The 17,217-nt window shown below is 41.7% G+C and overlaps 1 protein-coding gene across 3 annotated transcripts in view; it reads right to left on the reverse strand.

The window, feature by feature from the left end:
• MAMDC2 (MAM domain containing 2) overlaps positions 1-17,217 on the reverse strand; it is a 180,399-nt gene that overhangs the window by 85,744 nt on the left and 77,438 nt on the right. For all 3 annotated transcript variants that reach the window (XM_055272309.2, XM_055272311.2, XM_055272312.2), the window contains exons 6-8: positions 14,281-14,537; positions 8,864-8,957; positions 848-991 (exon numbers count right to left, since the gene is read on the reverse strand). In XM_055272309.2, the coding sequence (XP_055128284.1) occupies positions 848-991; positions 8,864-8,957; positions 14,281-14,537 (495 nt within the window). The remainder of the gene's footprint in view (positions 1-847; positions 992-8,863; positions 8,958-14,280; positions 14,538-17,217) is intronic.

The raw sequence follows: 17,217 nt of genomic DNA on the forward strand, positions 1-17,217 counted from the left end.
CTCTTTCGAGGCCTTTTTCAGGCTGGTAGAAGGCAGGGGCCCTGGAACCTAAGCTTCACCAGCTCCACAGTAAACTCACCTCAGTCTCCAGTATATAAATATGTGTTGAATAAGTGAATAAGACACTGAACTTGAGATCAAGCTCTTCACACTTGTCTCCACTGGGTTGGGCTCCACAAAGGCTGTCATTGAATTAATAGGTAATCCCTACACAAGGAGCACTCAGATTCCTGTTTCCAAAAGCTCCTTGTAAATATATCCATCAAGTGTCCACTCAACATTTTTTAATAGCTTTTCCCCTCATAATAGATTTTTTAAATTGTAGTAAAATATACATGGTTTAAGATTTACCATTTATCCATTTGAAAGTGCACAATTCAGCGGCATTTTGAGCATTCACAATGCTGTGCAGCCATCACCACTGTGTAGTTCCAGATCACTTTCATCACCCAAAGGCAACCCCATACTTAAACACTCTTATTCCTTCTGCCACGGCCCCTGGCAACCACTGAAACCTGCTTTTTATCTGCAGGAATATGTCTCTTCTGGAGATTTCATATAAATACAATTCAACAGATTTTTTTCCTTAAAGGTATTGCATCAAAAGTGAGTTCCAAAGTATTTTACAAGGATTTGCCTGTTTAATTAACTAGCAAATACGTTTGTTAACACGGCAACTTGAATTCCAATTTTAAAACATGGTCAAAAACAAGATTACTGATTGTCTTTGCTTCTTCACAGCTGCCTTTTTTCTTTAAGTCGATGTCTTTGCAGGTATGAAGTAGGAATGGCCAATAAAGCTTATGACTACCCAAGATGTCCCCACATAGACAGATCCCTGATTTACCTAAGCCTGTAGTGTGATCTCCAGCCCGATACATGTTTGGTTTTACTTTCACTCGGGTCCAACCTGGACCTTCTTTATCTTGGTAAAAGTTGCAGAGATCTTGCTCAAAATTGCAGTTGGCTTCCACGGCACTGAACAGAAGTTCTAAGCAAAGGACAAGCAAAGTTAATGACAATTGGCCCCAAAGATCTCAAAGGACTACATCAACTGGTTGACAGATGTTTGTATATACACATTTATACCAGGGGAGATCGAAGAAGTAAAACACAACTAAATATCTTTATCCAAAGGGCATGCTGACAGGTTAGCATCAAACCAATGTTTCAACATGACAGGAAAATTGTTCTTTTCCTTTCTAAAGGGAGGGGAGAAAGGAGCACTGTTCACATTATCAAAATGAAGTACCCGACTTCAAAAGAAATTTCCTTTCACGACTGTGAACATTTATTTATATACTTCTTCACAATTCATAATTCATTCATAAAAATTTTAAAAGAAAAAAGAGAAAAGGAAGACATTTTATGGGACTCAATTTGTCTCTAAGATGAAGATTTTAGATATATTATTTCATAGAAATAATTTTCCTTTGTTGCTCAATCTCTGTGTCAGAGGCACAGCTGCTATCTACTTTGACATCAGTAGTAGGAGCTGATCTGCTTGAAGAAAGTCATCACTCAGTTTAAATTGTGCAGGTCAAAGAGTCACAGTTCTGTCATGAGTACTGCTATTGCTTTGACTTTGCCGAGTTCTGGTATTATTTACCCTGTTCTATAAATACCTCACCCCAGATGGCCTGGAGGGAACATAAAAGATTTCTGCTCTTTGAGAAGACATACAAATGGCCAACAGGTATATAGAAAAAAGTTCAACATCACTAATCAGCAGAGAAATGGAAATTAAAACTACAAGATATCATCTTAGTCAGAATGGCTATTATTCAAAAGACAAAAATTAACAGATGTTGGTGAGGATGTGGAGAAAAGGGAACTCTTATACAATGTTAGTGAGAATGTAAACTAGTACAGCCACTATGGAAAACAGTGTGGAGATTTCTCAAAAAAAAAAAAAAAAGAAAAGAAAATAGAACTACCATTCGATCCAGCAATCCCATTACTGGGTATCTACTCAAAGGAAAAAAAATCAATATATCAAAAAGATGCTGCACTTGTAATGTTTATCTCAGCACTATTAACAGTAGCAAAGATAAGGAATCAACCTCAGCACCCATCATCCCCTTTACCGTTAAATATTTTAGTGTATATTTTATAATCAAACACATTCTTCAGCATAACTGCAGGATAATTATGGAGTCATCAGCAGATGACTGAATAAAGAAAGTATCATGGAATACTATTCATCCATAAAAACAATGAAATTATGTCTTTTGCAGCAACATGGTTGGAATTGGAGGTCATTATCTTAGGTGAAACAAGTCAGACACAGAAACACAAATACTACATCTCTCATTCATAAGTAGGAGCTAAATAATGTGTACACACTGATACAGAGAGTGGAATCATAGGCAGTGGAGACTTAGAAGGCTGAGGGAGTAGGAGGGGGTATGGAAGATAGGAAATTACTTAATGAGTACAGTGTATGTTACTCCAGGATGGATACCTTAAAATCCTCACTTAACGCAATGCAATCTATGCCTGTAACAAAACTGTACTTGTACCACATACATTTATACAAATAAAATGCTTCTGCTCTTTTGAGAATAACTTTTAATCCTATCAACAAGTGGCTTGTAAATCACGCTGTTCAGATTGCCCTCTTAGAACAGAGGGGATGTGACCGTAGCAGTTGGGATACATTCGGTGCAGCCATTCGGTGCTGCACAGATTCGGTGCATAATCTGTGATTCTTGTCTGAATGCTGACACACATGTCTAACAATCTAGGACTAGGGAGAGAGGACACGTGTTGAATAACTGGAAAATTATCTCTAGGGAAACATTTGAGCTCTAGGAGCAGTAAGCCGATGAAATAGCTCACTATAAAAACATACTGTATTCTCAATTGTCAATTTCCAAAGCAAGAAAACATTCAGGTGGGCTGAAGAACTGACCCAGATTAAAGTGGATGAAAGAGGCATGACAATCAAATGCTATCAGGGATGCAAGATTCAATCTTGGTCCAGAAGAACAGATATCTATAAAGGTTGTTATTGGGGCAATTGGAAATATTGGTGTATGGACCGAAAGTAAGTTGATAATGTTGTATCAGTATTAAATTTCCTGAACTCCATAATTATCCTGCAGTTATGCTGAAGAATGTGTTTGATTATAAAATATACACTAAAATATTTAACGGTAAAGGGGATGATGTTTGCAACCTATTCTTAAATAGTAGATAAACATGGCAAAATCTTAATTTGTAGAGCTGGGTGAAGAGTATATAGGAGTTCTTTGTAGTTTTCCTGCAAATTTTATCTGAGTTTGAAATGATAGAAAATTAAAGAGCTCCAAGAAAATTAAATTTTAAAAGGTAACTGATTAACAACACATTACAAAAAAAAAGATTAGGTAAAAAGTGTTCCTATATAACTAGAACCTGATTGTATCTCAGGGGATATGCCCTAGGAAGTGCACCAGGAGCAAACCCAGATGAGCCAGACCGGAGAAGAGGAAATGAAGAGAATTCTCAATGCTCTAAGATGGGTAGATTAGCCCACACCCTGGTCTGCCTGATTCTGTCAGCACTGGGGTATATCTTTAAGCCCTGAAGATAAAGTCTGTGAAAAATGAGCAAGATGTTACATAAACACGGATCCTTTGACATTCTCCCATAGATATTTGAGACCACAGGAAACCCCATTAAAGTATTCAGTATTAGTCACCCCTCTGCTACTGGGTAATAAAAAAAAAAATAAAAATCCCAAATCTACAGATGGCCATCTAACTCAGGAAATGGGGTGGCACTGCTAAGTGCCATGCATGAACAGAACAGTACGTCAGTGAATTCCTCATCAGGAATGAATCCTCCCCCTTCCTCCTTTTTTTTCATTCTTTGTCCCAGCTAGAGAGGGTAGAAGAAGGAATGAATCTTAAAGCAGTGCTCTTGGGCGACTGCAAGAGAATCTTAACTCAGTTAAGATGTGTGGGAGGGGGTGGAAGGTGGCATAAAAACGTGAAAGTTTACAGAAGTTTTATTCATAAGCACCAAAACTTGAAAGCAACCAAGCTATGTCCTTCAGTAGGTGAGTGGATACATAAACTGTGGTACATCCAGACAACTAAATATCACTCAGCGCTAAGAAGAAATGAGCTATCAAGCCGCAAAATGATACGGAGTAAACTTAAATACATATTACAAAGTGCAGGAAGCCAGTCTGAAAAGGCTACATACTCTATGATTCCGACTATATGACATTCTTGAAAAGGCAAAACTATGGGGACAGTAAAAAGAACAGTAATTGCCATGGGTTGGGGGGAAGGAGAGGTGAATAGGCAAAACATAGAGAGTTTTTTGTTTGTTTTTTGTTTTTGAGACACAGTCCCACTTTGTGGCCCAGACTGAAGTGCAGTGGTGCAATCTTGGCTCACTGTAGCCTCTACCTCCTGGGTTCAACCTATCCTCCTTCTTTAGCCTCCTAAGAAGCTGGGACCACAGGCATGCACCACCATGCCTGGCTAATTTTTGTATTTTTTGTAGAGACAGGGTTTCACTGTGTTGCCCAGGATGGTCTACAACTCCTGGACTCAGGCAATCCACCCTCCTTTGCCTCCCAAAGTGCTGGGATTACAGGTATGCACCACCATGCCTGGCCTGAATATAGAGGGGGTTTTTAGGGCAATGGAAATATTCTGTATGGTACTACAATGGTAGATACATGTCATTATACATTTGTCCAAATCCATAGAGTATACAATACCACGAGTGAACCCTAATGTAAACTATGGACTCTGGAGACAGTGATGTATATGCAGGCATGGGGACTATGAGAGATCTCTGTACCTTCCTCTCAATTTTGCTGTGAACCTAAAACTACTAAAAAAAAAAATGCCTATCAAAAAAACTTAAAAGTAAACAAGGATCACTTCTCTCCATGGTGATAGACTGAGTCATACAGAAAATATTTTTCTGATGACGTGATTGTCATAATGAATAGATTTGAAATGGATTTTCTTGGGCTCTTGAGGAGGTCTGATAAAAAAAAAAATCTCAAAAGCGTAACTCAGGGGCTAAATCTTTTTCACCTAGAGTGCTCTTCTACCCTGAGACAGTGTCTGATTCCTGAAGATGGGGCCAGAGGCTTGTTCGTGACCTGAGTGAGTGCAGAGCCTTTGCTTCAAGCTTGTTTCAGAGGTGTTAGTAAACGGCGGATCACAAATTTAGCTGCTGGGAAGTGTAATGATGTATTTGAAGCATAGGGAAGAATCAGAGGCAGTTGGAAGCCTCTGAGCATCTGTTAATGATCAAGAAAAAAAGAAGAAAGAACTAAAGCCCCTTTAAGCAACTTACCAAAAAGCATCATAATGTAAGGTTTAGTTAATTACTTGCTTTCTGATATTTGAACTTTTTAGAAATGAGAAGCTTTGAAGATAATCTAATTAGCAGGAGTGTGTTGCAGTTTGAGAGTAGTTGGGAACATTTCTCATCCTTTCCTCTGCTCCATGGAGTTCATGGAGAGAAACTCAGCATCGGTCCCACAGATCTAAAAGGTTCATCAGCCCCTAGAGTGCTAAAAGATAGATACTGGGGGCAGTGTGTTCTCTACACTCTACACTGCTAACCTTGCAAGGTAGTTTTATTTTAGCATGTGCTAGCCCAAGAGCAGGCTGAGACAGCTCAAAGCTGGCTTGGGTAGGAGAGGCAATGGGACCTGGCACCACACTGAAGACCTATGGGGAATCAAGGGCCAGAGTCACTGACTAGGCTGTGGAGACCCTTGGGGGCATTTAAGATAAGAAAGGCTGGGGCAACCTTAGCTGTAGCCTAGGCAGCAATTGGGCCTGTGTTTCCAAATAGACAAGAGGTCGGGGCAGTGTGTTGTCAGTGAATGGCCGATATTGGGATTCAGGTAGTGATTCTCTGAGAGTCATTCCCATGAGTGTTAGGATCTACCCAGTCCCTGGGTGTGGGGTGGACCCAAGCCCAGAAAGGAGGTTGGGTCTGCATATGACAGAGCAGTAGAGCTCTCAGTTTGAGGCTGGGCTTTATGGCAGGATTCCTAGAAGTGAATGGGATCACCTCTTAGGCATTCAAAGATTTACAGACCAAAAGGAAGGCTTGCTCCCATCTTCTAAACTTTGGGACAAATGTGGTTGTGGAGGGGGAAAGTGTGGGGGCAAAGGGATGGAGAGGGAAATGGGGGATGGTCTCATGGTCCTCTGGAAGCACGAGGGGGGGGGCAGTTCATTGGAGGGCCACATGACATTGCTGTTGAGTACCTGTGACTATGAGTTGAGTCTCAGGTCCAGGAGACTGGATTAACTCTAAACCCAACCAGATGGTGGGAACAAGATGCTTCATATGTTGATATGATTCCTGTCTCAGCCTATTAGGGAGATGAGGGAAGAAAATGCTAGATCCAGCTGGGAAAAGCAGAGACAAGAAGTCTGGAGTTAACCAAGATAAGGAAAAAATGTTGGCACCTGTTATGAAACAGAAGGTCATAAACTATTTGTGAAATGTAAGACGAAGTATGAAAATTAAAAGGCTCAGCTTCTAAAGACTCAATCTGGCCCACAGCTGCTCAATGAAAGACATAAAGCAGGCTCCAGCTGACACAATCATCAAGCTAGTGCCCTTTGCTGGTTCTCTTTAGTTGCAATCTGACCCACTGTTCTCCAGGGATGGGTGGGCATATTTTGAAAATAAAGTAAATAATATTGTCTCATGATGAAGCATTTTCTGTGTATCATATTCTGTGCTAAGGCCTTCACAGACATTAACTCATTAACCTTCCCAACAGCTCTATGAAACAGATTCTTCCATCTTGGCTATAGATATGGAAAGAGTCTCAAAGAAGTTAAATAACATGACCCATGCCAGATAGCTTGGAAGTGGCAGAATAGAGATGTGAATCCCCATTCCTGGTGGATTGAGCATAACACTACGATGATGCAATTAAACCATTTAAAGCCAAGCTGGCATAGTGGGAAGTTCTGAAGATCAGTATGGAGCTTGGTTAACCGAACTGTATAAGAACTCCTATCTGTGGAAGTTCCTGCACAAAAGGAGTCTGTACTTTGCAGACTGAGGGGTCAACAGCCCTCTTAACACATGGTCTTTGTTTTGCTGGAACTTTTCTTTTCCTTTCACCAGACAGACCACTTGTATAGTAGGAAAGAGCTCACACAAATTCTCTTTTTTTCAAAAGGAGGAGCATTTCTGAACATTACTTCTGGGTGATTCAGTTGGTTCTGTTACCTCCAGCTGCCTCTTCACCCACCCTCTGCCCAGCGCAGATATTAGATAAACACCTCTTCTACCATAGACAAAACAAGGGAATACAAATTTCAGTGTTACTGCCTAGTGATAGAAAAAAGATCTTGTCTAAAAATAATGATAAAGAGGTTGTGAAATTACTATGAATGTAATTGAAATATTAACTGATATGATTAGGGAGGAATCAAATGTAGAGACGTAAAACAATGTTGGTTTCTGTGTTCTGTCAATTTTAGAGACTGTTTTAATTTTGGATTATTGTTTGGATTAAATCATTAAAAAGTATGTAAATCTAATCTGGTTCTATCTGTTTTACAACCTTTAAAAAAATTAGAATTAGGAAAAATAGTATTCGGTTTCAGCAAATTAGTAGATTTCTGTCCAGTTTTGGAGTAACAGTTTAGCTCAAGTTGAAAATATTTTTCCATGTAAACTGTGGCTCACACCTGTAATGCCAGCACTTTGGGAGGACAAAGTGGGAGGATCCCTTGAGCTCAAGAGTTCAAGACCAGCCTGGACAACATACTGAGACCTCATCTCTACCAAAATAAACAAGCAAAAACTAGCCAGTCTCAGCTGCTCAGAAGGCTAAGACAGGAAGATCACTTGAGCCCAGGAGTTTGAGGCTGTAGTGAGCTGTGACTGCACCACTGCACTCTAGCCTGGGTGACAGAGCGAGACCCCCAGTTACCCTTCCCCCACAAAAAAAAGAAAAAAATGTCTTAGTCCCCTGACTTGCAGAATGTATCTGAAATCATATTAAATTACGAACCAACTCTCTCTTAAGTGAAAGACCTCAAACGCCAAGTTCATAAATTACTTTCCATGCTACATAACCAAGAATAAGGGCTCACTAATAAGGCAGGGTGACCATAATGTCTCCCTTGGTCTCTCAAGGAAACAAATTCACTAAACAGTACGGTCAATTTTATTTATCTGGGTTATCATTAATATATTATTATCCTTATTATAAAACATTTGCTTTCTAATTCACTTTGAATCAATTTGCTTACCTATTTTTCCAGAGAGTAAAAATAATCCTCTCATTTTAAACATCAAATTTATGAAATCACAAAACTGATCATGATAAAATAATTTGAGGGTTCATCTTGGAAGTGGAAAGTAATTTAATTAAGAGCACATGCTATTTAGCTAAAACTATCTAGAGATGTCTACCAAATACTAACATCTTTAAACATGAGGCCATTTATAAATTTTGGATACATACAGTTGGAAAGAGTTTTTAAACTATATTATTCTATTCAGTAGATTGTAAGAGCTTTGTCCATCTACCCAGCCACCCATTTATGGGCCCAAGATATCCTCTAAAGAGAAAGATGGAGTGAGGGAGTGAGAATAAGTTAGTATTATTTAATTTTCTTTTCCTGGGAAGGAAAGATGAAACCTTTCTAAGATAGGACAACTGGCTGATGGTGTCAGAAACATTAGAGTCCCTCTGTGAGGGGGGAAAAGAGAGTAATATTCCAGAAAAATGACCTTTGATTAAATAATTTTTTAAGGATGAGAGAAAAGATATGAAAATTAAAAACAATTAAGTTCTGACCACAAACATCTATTGAAACAGGAACATCCCAAAATGCAATGACAAATAGAGAATGCTCACCTGTCTGATTCTGGCAGTGAACAGGAGAGAATGAAATATCATCCAGGGCAACATAACCTCCTTTGGGACCATTGAAAGCAACTTCAAAAATAACCTGCAGAGGAAAATGGCATGCTGTCACATGTTCACATATTTTCGGTTCGGCTTAAGTGCTCTTAATGATTTAAAATGACATGTCAATCAAAACCAGATGAAGCCAAGTTACAAGGACTCATGGAATCAGATTTCCAAATATGAGTTTGGGCAGCACCCTCCTCAACCTACAGTCTCTTTTTGGGAGAATGAAACAGCTATGATCTGAGTGTCTGTGGGACACTCACAAATTCTCAAAAGTCATATATTTACATATGAACCCCTAAGGGAATGGTAATAGAAGGTGGGGCTTTTTGGGAGGTGATTAGGTTTTGGAATGGGATTGGTGCCCTTATAAGTGAGGCCCAAGGGAGCTCATTTGCCCCTTCTGAAATTTGAAGGCACAATGAGTAGGTGCCATATGGACCAGGAAAAAGGCCCTGACCAGACGCCAGATCTGCCAACACTTTGATCTAGGACTTCCCAGACTTCAGAACTGTAAGAAATACATTTCTGTTGTTTATAAATTACCTAGTTGATGGTATTTTGTTATAGCAGCCTGAATGGACCAAGACAGTCTCTAAAGTTGACTTTTATTGGTGGATATGCCCCTCTTCCTTGAGTGTCAGCTGAAGTGCCTATGTCATTTCTGCTAGAACTACAGAAGTAATTAGCATTATGAACTTCGATTAAAGGAAAAATCAGCTAAGAAAGCAGGCCAGGTTTTTTTTACCTCTCTGCCATCCCTGAGGAGCAAACACCCTCTGAGTTCCTTTCCTTCTTCCTATATGAACTCTATATCAAGGCCTGGACAAAGATGCAACAGTCAGAGGTGAGAACCCCAATCTCAGCATGTCCAGGTATGTTCCAATGGTTAGAAAGAACATGGGCCAATGACTTCAACTCCTTTAGTTTTGCTTTCTTCTCTACCAGCAACTTTAACTGTGAGCTCAGTCAACCACCTTCTGCCTGTGACCATGGGGGATCAGATGTCAGCACAGCCTTCATCTGTGCTGAAAAAAACCACCCAGGTGTGCAGTCCTCTTGTGTGAGTTAATAACCCGAGAAGACGCAGCACGGAACAGGGCTTGAAACTTCAGTGCCTACAAAGGCCAGGCAGGTAGTGGAAATGCAGAAGTAGGCTTGGTATGGTGCAGCCTCTTATGAAATCGAGACAGAAACCCCTGTCTGAAAGGGCAGCTGTCACTCAGCTTCATCAATGGCTGATATGTGGGAAGTCAGGCCTTTTATGATTTGAACTGTGTCCCCCTGCATCCCTCACACACAATTCCTGTGTTGAAGTGCCAACCTCTAGTATCTCAGTATGTGACCTTATTTGGGAATAGGGTCACCGCAAATGTAATTAGTTAAGATGAGGTCATGCTGAAGTAGAGTGAGCCTCTAATTTGAACGACTAGTGTCCTTATAAAAAGGAGAAATTTGGATGCAGACACACACACACATACACACACGGAATGCCATGTGAAAATGAAGGCAGAGAGCTACAAGCCAAGGAATGCCAGAGATTGCCAGCACACCACCAGAAATGGGAGAGAGGCATAGGACAGATTCTTGCTCACGGCCCTCAGAAGGAACAAGCCCTGCCAACACCTTGATCATGAACTTCTGGCCTCCAGAACGATGACATATGACATTTCTGTTTTTTAAGCCACCTCTTTTGTGCTACTTTGTTATGGGCAGTCCTAGCAAACAAATACGAGGCCTAATGTCTCTGTATCTAGCAAATTATCAAGAGGATCTGACTCTGGATTTTATCTGAAATCTTTGAGTTTGTCAATGCTGGCAATTAATTCAAAAATTAAAACAAAAGTAAAACGAAAAACCCCACTCCCCAGCCAGGCAGATCACCACTGTGGACTAGATTTGACCTCTAGGCTTCTAGTTTGCAGCTTCTTCTGAATAGTTTCTTGGAAGCAGACAGAACAGAGTTCAAATCCCATTTTCATCACTTATTAGCTAGGTGGGCCTGGATATATCACTGTGTTAGTCTGTTTTCACGCTGCCGATAAAGACATACCGAGACTGGGTAATTGATACAGGAAAAAGGGTTTAATGGACTTACAGTTCCACATGGCTGGGGAAGCCTCACAATCATGGCAGAAGGCAAAGAGGAACAAATCACATCTTATGTGGATGGAAGCAGGCAAAGAGAAGAGAAGAGAGCTTGTGCAGGGAAACTCATCCTTATAAAACTGTCAGATCTTGTGAGACTTATTCACTATCACGAGAAAGGCATGGGAAAGAACTGCCCCCATGATTCAATTACCTCCCACTGGGTCCCTCCCACAACACGTGGGAATTCAAGATGAGATTTGGGTGGGGACACAGCCAAACCATATCAATCACTTAACCTCCCAGGGTCTCAGTTTTCTTACCTATAAAACACCTGTCTTGTAGGACTGTTGAGGAGATTAAATGAGATAATGTATACAAATATCCAAGCACAGAGTCAGGTACATAACAAGCTCTGAACTAATTTTCTATCTTTTTCTGAAGGTTGGTCGGCCACAGTGGCTCATGCCTGTAATTCCAGCACTTTGGGAGGCTGAGGTGGGCGGATCATTTGAGCTCAGGAGTTTGAGACCAGCCTGGGCAACATGGTGAAACCTCATCTTTACAAAAAATACAAAAACTAGCTGGGTGTGGTGGCACAAGCCTGTAGTCCCAACTACTTGGGAGGCTGAGGTGAGAGGATTGCTTGAACCTGGGAGGCAGAGGTTGCAGTGAGCCAAGATCACTCCACTGCACTCCAGCCTGGGTGACAGAGTGAGACCCTGTTTCAAAAATAATATTTTTTTTTTTTTCTGCAGGTTGACTCCCTCTTGAACTTCTATTCAGGTTCCAGCCTAGTTAGCCACTAATTAGATTGAGCAGGCCCATTCTTCTCCAGCCCTCAGTTTCTTCATTTTTTGAAAAGAAAAAGAGTTTGGACAAAATAGTTCTTAAAGTACCTTGCACCTTAACAGTAATGGTCCCATAGGGACCTGGTACCTAAACGCTCCAAAATCCAAGGGGAAGCCTAGAAGTTCGTCTTTGCCGAGGGGGAAGGGCTGTGAATGAAGGAAAAGATGTGGACTTACGAGAAGGGGCAAATTAAGATTACAAACTTAACACAGGTCCATGACATTTAGCTCTCAAGGCACTAGCTGGTAAAGAAAGTGAATGGCAAAATTTACACTGAGCTGGTGGGGCAAGAATGCTATTCTTGATCAGCATTTGCTAATCATAGCCTCTGTGCCAGTGTGTTTTCTTGTTCAGACAGTCTCCAATGTTTGTTTTCCTTCTCAAAATTCACTTGAGAATGTGATGACATTAAACTCACTGATTTCTTCAGGACAACTTTCTTTTCCTGATGAGTGAGAGCAGATAACACCAGTGAATAGTTCAGACTAGTACAGCAAAATCACATGTGTTGACCCAAAGGATGTGTATTGAGGTTTAGTAGTGTCCAGAGTTGTAACTTTTCAAGTATTGTTTTTTTAAAATTCAGTAAAGTTTGATTCAGACAAACGTTGCCCAAGGAGTTTATGGTTGGATGGAAGGAGTTGGTAAAGAGAACGCTGTCAGTGTGTGTGTGGGACTCATCTGACTTTGATAGGAAACTTTTGAAGCAGTAAATGCATTTCTTTTCCTCCTCGTAACTCAAACTCACAGAAAATTTTCCACTGGGCTGCAAGAACAAATCGAGACCTGGTTGGACTTTGGGATAGGAAATAGCAAACATTCTGCAAAAGACACTGTGCTCTATCTAGAGTGTTTTTTTTGTGGGGGGAGGGTAGGTAGGGGAGGTAAATAGGAAGGGGGTGTGGGGAGAGGCAGGCACGCCATCAGTAGATGAAACACATCAGAAACTAAGACCCAAGCCTGTTCTCTGCAGCTCTACATCAGGCTAGCAGATGGCACCACCGAAACCCATCCAGAGGAATAATCTGCTTCTCTGGCACTTTAAAGGGAACTGGAGAAGATATTGTAAAAAGCACAAAGTGAAAAGTGGGGGATATTAATAACTTGGGGTAACCGAGACTCTACTTATAGCTCCAAATCTTTATAGAAATCTTATAGTAACCATATTGCTGCACCCACTGATTTTAGAGGTCCTATGGGGTCCTCAGACAGAGCTGGGCCTCCTTCCTTAGCTTTGGGTCAGATTTTAGTCCACGAACTTAGTTACTGAGTTCTCTGGCATTCACCAGCTGTGTGACCTAGAAAAAAATGTCCAATTTCTTGGACACTCTGTTTTCTCCTTTCTTGTCTGTAAATACGGAGATAATTTTATCTACTTGGCTGGATAGTCAGTACTGAAAGTACTTGTAGCTTCTGAAATACATACATAGATATAGACATGTATTAATGTATGTGCTTAGAAAAAGGTCGAAAAGATAGTAGAACTTTAATGTTAGTAGTCCTGCCCTTTGTGAAGTTGGCTGAGGGCATTTTAATTCATTTCATTTCTCTGAATTTTCTAATTCTTCTGCATTGAACACGTCACTTATATAACTGGAAAAAATTTTAAAATGAAGGCATCAAGCCTTGTTTCAAACTAGGGCCATAATAGCAAGTTTATTTCTGATTTTACGACATTATTTATGTTGCAAAAAAATAAATGAGTCACTTTTTTTTTTTTTTTTTTTTTGAGACGGAGTCTCGCTCTGTCGCCCAGGCTGGAGTGCAGTGGCGCAATCTCGGCTCACTGCAAGCTCCGCCTCCCGGGTTCCGGCCATTCTCCTGCCTCAGCCTCTCCGAGTAGCTGGGACTACAGGCGACCGCCACCACGCCCGGCTAATTTTTGTTTGTATTTTTAGTAGAGAAGGGGTTTCACCGTGGTCTCGATCTGCTGACCTCGTGATCCGCCCGCCTCGGCCTCCCAAAGTGCTGGGATTACAAGCGTGAGCCACCGCGCCCGGCCTATTTTTTTTAGAGAAACAGTTCACTCAAGGAAAACCTTCAAAACTGCTCTCAGGAAGGGTAGCTCAAGACTGAGTTTTACTTGGAGGGTTCTGATCTCCTCTTTTGAACCCTCTGTGACCACAGTGCAAGAAGGAGAGGGTCACCAAGAAGTCTCCTTGGTTGACTGGCTTTTGCCATAGTTGTTCTCATAAAAATGACTCTTGCTAGGAAATGAAGGTGATAAAGGAGGCAGGCAAAGGGGACGCAGAGGAAAGGAGAGCAGGAGAGGGGCTGAGGATGAGAAAGAGTATGGTTGAGGCACAGCAGAAAAGACAGACTGAGTGTGAGGCTGCACAGCCTCTCCATCTCCAGCCCTGTGTATGGGTGGCATGTCTGCAGAGCGCCAACGCACAGCTGGTGCGCACCAGTACACCTACCTCCATGGGGTAAGGAGCATTGAACTCGACCTCCGCGAGATTCCAGGCAGCATTCCCTGGCCTGTCCGCTTTCCAGACTTCCTCGTAAAGGCCAGCCACATCCCGAGTGTAAAGGGAAAAGACATTGTCATTCCCCTGCTGGATCTGGTAATAAAATGACAAGCAGCCAGCCATGGGGGCCGTGGTCAACGGGGAGATGAGCTGTGCCACCTCCTGGAAGTGCTTCACATAAACCGAGTCCACATACATGTAGTGGCCTGAAAATCACACAGACAGAGCACAGCGTTAAGAGTTGGGGGTGGGGGAGGGGAAGAGGCTCAGGTGAAATGGTGTGATTCTGCATTCAAAATAATCCAGCGGGAATGGTGAGGAGGAAGTGGATGAGTTACAGCTGGCAGAGGTTTGGCTGTGAGTGGATGGAGAAATGTTGCAGCTGAGAATCGGGTCCATGGGGTTCATTGCACTCTGCTAAATACAGGATGAGACCATTCCTTTTACTTTCCTTACTTTTGATTGAAGTAAAATATACATAGAGAAAGGTAGATGTGTTATCTGTCAAGTGCTTAAATTTTCATAGCTGAACACACCCATGGAAAGAAATAGAACATTACCCGAGAAGCCATTCCCTCCCAATCCTTATTTGAGTCATAAGACACAAAACTTACCATCTATTCTTAAAAGGGCATGGAGAGACCCTCCTGCACATGTTTACAATTAATGCAAGATGTCACCATGTGTTTTTTGAGTGAAACTAAGATTTTGAATTCCAACTATATTGCAATTTGTGTGTTGTTAATAGCGTGTAAGTCAATCGACACTGAAATTTGGAGGAGTGAATGTGTGGTACCACTCTTGGCAGGTCTTTGTGGGCTCTGGATGCAGAAGCTGGCCTCCATTAGGGGCATCTTGGTGAAACACAGAAACCATGTGGCAGAATGGAGACAGCCTTGACTTAGCATTGAAGAGAACTGACATTGAATCCTGCTCCACTTCTTACTAGCCCTGTGACCTTGAACAAGTTTCTGAGTATGTCTGGGTCTCAATTTCCTGATCTCTAGAATGACAATCAAATACTTTCCTCATAGAGGCAATGAATATTACATGGAGTCATGTATGTAAAGTGCTTAGCGTGTGCCTGGTACATTGTAGCTGCCTAACAATTACAATGCCATTCACAATTCTAGAACCATGCTTGCCCTATAGCCTGTTTTGTATAAAGGGTAAGCTATCATTGTTAGCAATTTTGTATGAATTCATTTGAGTGATGACAGAGAAGTGCTATGCAATGAAGCTTCAACAGAATGCCCTTTCGTTTACAAGCTCAGAATAATTACAGCTTAATATCTTCATTTCCATGACAATTTCTGGTTAAGAAGAATTCCTGGCCAGGTGCAGTGACTCATGCCTGTAATTCCAACACTTTGGGAGGCTGAGGTGGGAGCATTGCTTGAGGCCAGGAACTTGAGACCAGCCTGGGCAACATAGTGAGACCCCTGTCTCTACAGAAAAACTTTCTTAAAATTAGCTGGGCATGGTAGCATGCACCTCTGGTCTTAGCTATTGGGGAGGCTGTGGCAGGAGAATCACTTGAGCCCATGAGTTCAAGGTTGCAGTAAGCTGTGATCACACCACTGTACTCCAGCCTGGGTGATAAGCAAGACCCTGTCTCCAAAAAATAAAATAAAATAAGGCAAGAATACCTTTTCTCCATGATAAAGAGCAGAAAAAAATATTAGGAGGAGCATATGCATTTATACACTGGACGTTTACTTTGTATCTAGCACATAGCCCGGTATATGGTGGGCCCTCAACAAATGGTTATTTAATGTACAGACATGGTCTCAGAAAGGTCCTCATCTCAACACGGCAGAGGGGAAAAATGGACAGGTCAAAGCTCACTTTCTCCTGGTGGCAAGTTGTTCAACACCCTGAATCCCCTGAATAATCTTCTTTGAATATAGTTTACCTTATTGTCTTGCCAAACCACACGACGGTGAATAAACAGAGATTACAAACTCAAATTCTCAGAGGAGGCAGCCAGATTAAGTGTACGAGTGAAGTTGATTGAGTCAGGGAGAAAATAGAGAGTGGTAAATTAGTAGAAATCATATTTCCCCCACATCAAGAAACAGAAATCAAGCTTGTCTGGAAAAATAAAAACATCTGATAGTCTTGGGCCCATATTCTTATGCGGCAATAACCGGCTTGGGGTGAGAAGCCTGGCCCCTCACCCCCGTGTTCTCCAGCCTCCCTGAGACAGCAGGGTCTACTCCAGCAGATGCCCGGCACCCAGCCCCATGCTGCAGGCTTTCCCCATCCTAGTCTGGAATTCAGGTTTTCCCGGCAAATCTATCCATTTTTAAGGGATGCTTCCTTTGTGGTTTGCTAGGGCTGCTGTCACAAAATACTGCAAAGTGGGAGGCTTCAGCAACACACATGTATTGCCTCACAGTTCTGGAGTCCAGAAGTCAAGGATCAAGGTGTCAGCAGGGGTTCCTTCCCAGGGCCATGAGGGAAGGATTGGTCCTGGGCCTCTCTACAAGCTTCTGGTGGTGTGCTGGCAATCTTTGGCATTTCTTGGCTTGAAGGTCTCTGCCTTTATCTTTACATGGCATTCTCCCTGTGTACATCTCTCTCTGTGCCCAAAGTTCCCCTTTTAATAAGGACAGTGGTCATATTGGATTGGAGGCCCACCCTACTCCAGCATGACCTCATCTTAACTAATGACATCTGCACCCATCTATGTCCAAGCAAGGTCAGATTCTAAGTCCTGGGGGTTAGGACTTAAACATTTGAATTTTGAGTGTGCACAATTCAACGCCTAACACTCCCCACCATATTTTTTTAAACTTCGTATGTGCCAAATAAACATATCTACAGTCTGGAAACCACTGTAGGCTCCACTTTGCCACCTCTGGGAAGGAATTTTAAAGGAAG

This window comes from Symphalangus syndactylus, chromosome 3 (assembly GCF_028878055.3).
Source record: "Symphalangus syndactylus isolate Jambi chromosome 3, NHGRI_mSymSyn1-v2.1_pri, whole genome shotgun sequence".
NCBI lineage: Eukaryota > Metazoa > Chordata > Mammalia > Primates > Hylobatidae > Symphalangus > Symphalangus syndactylus.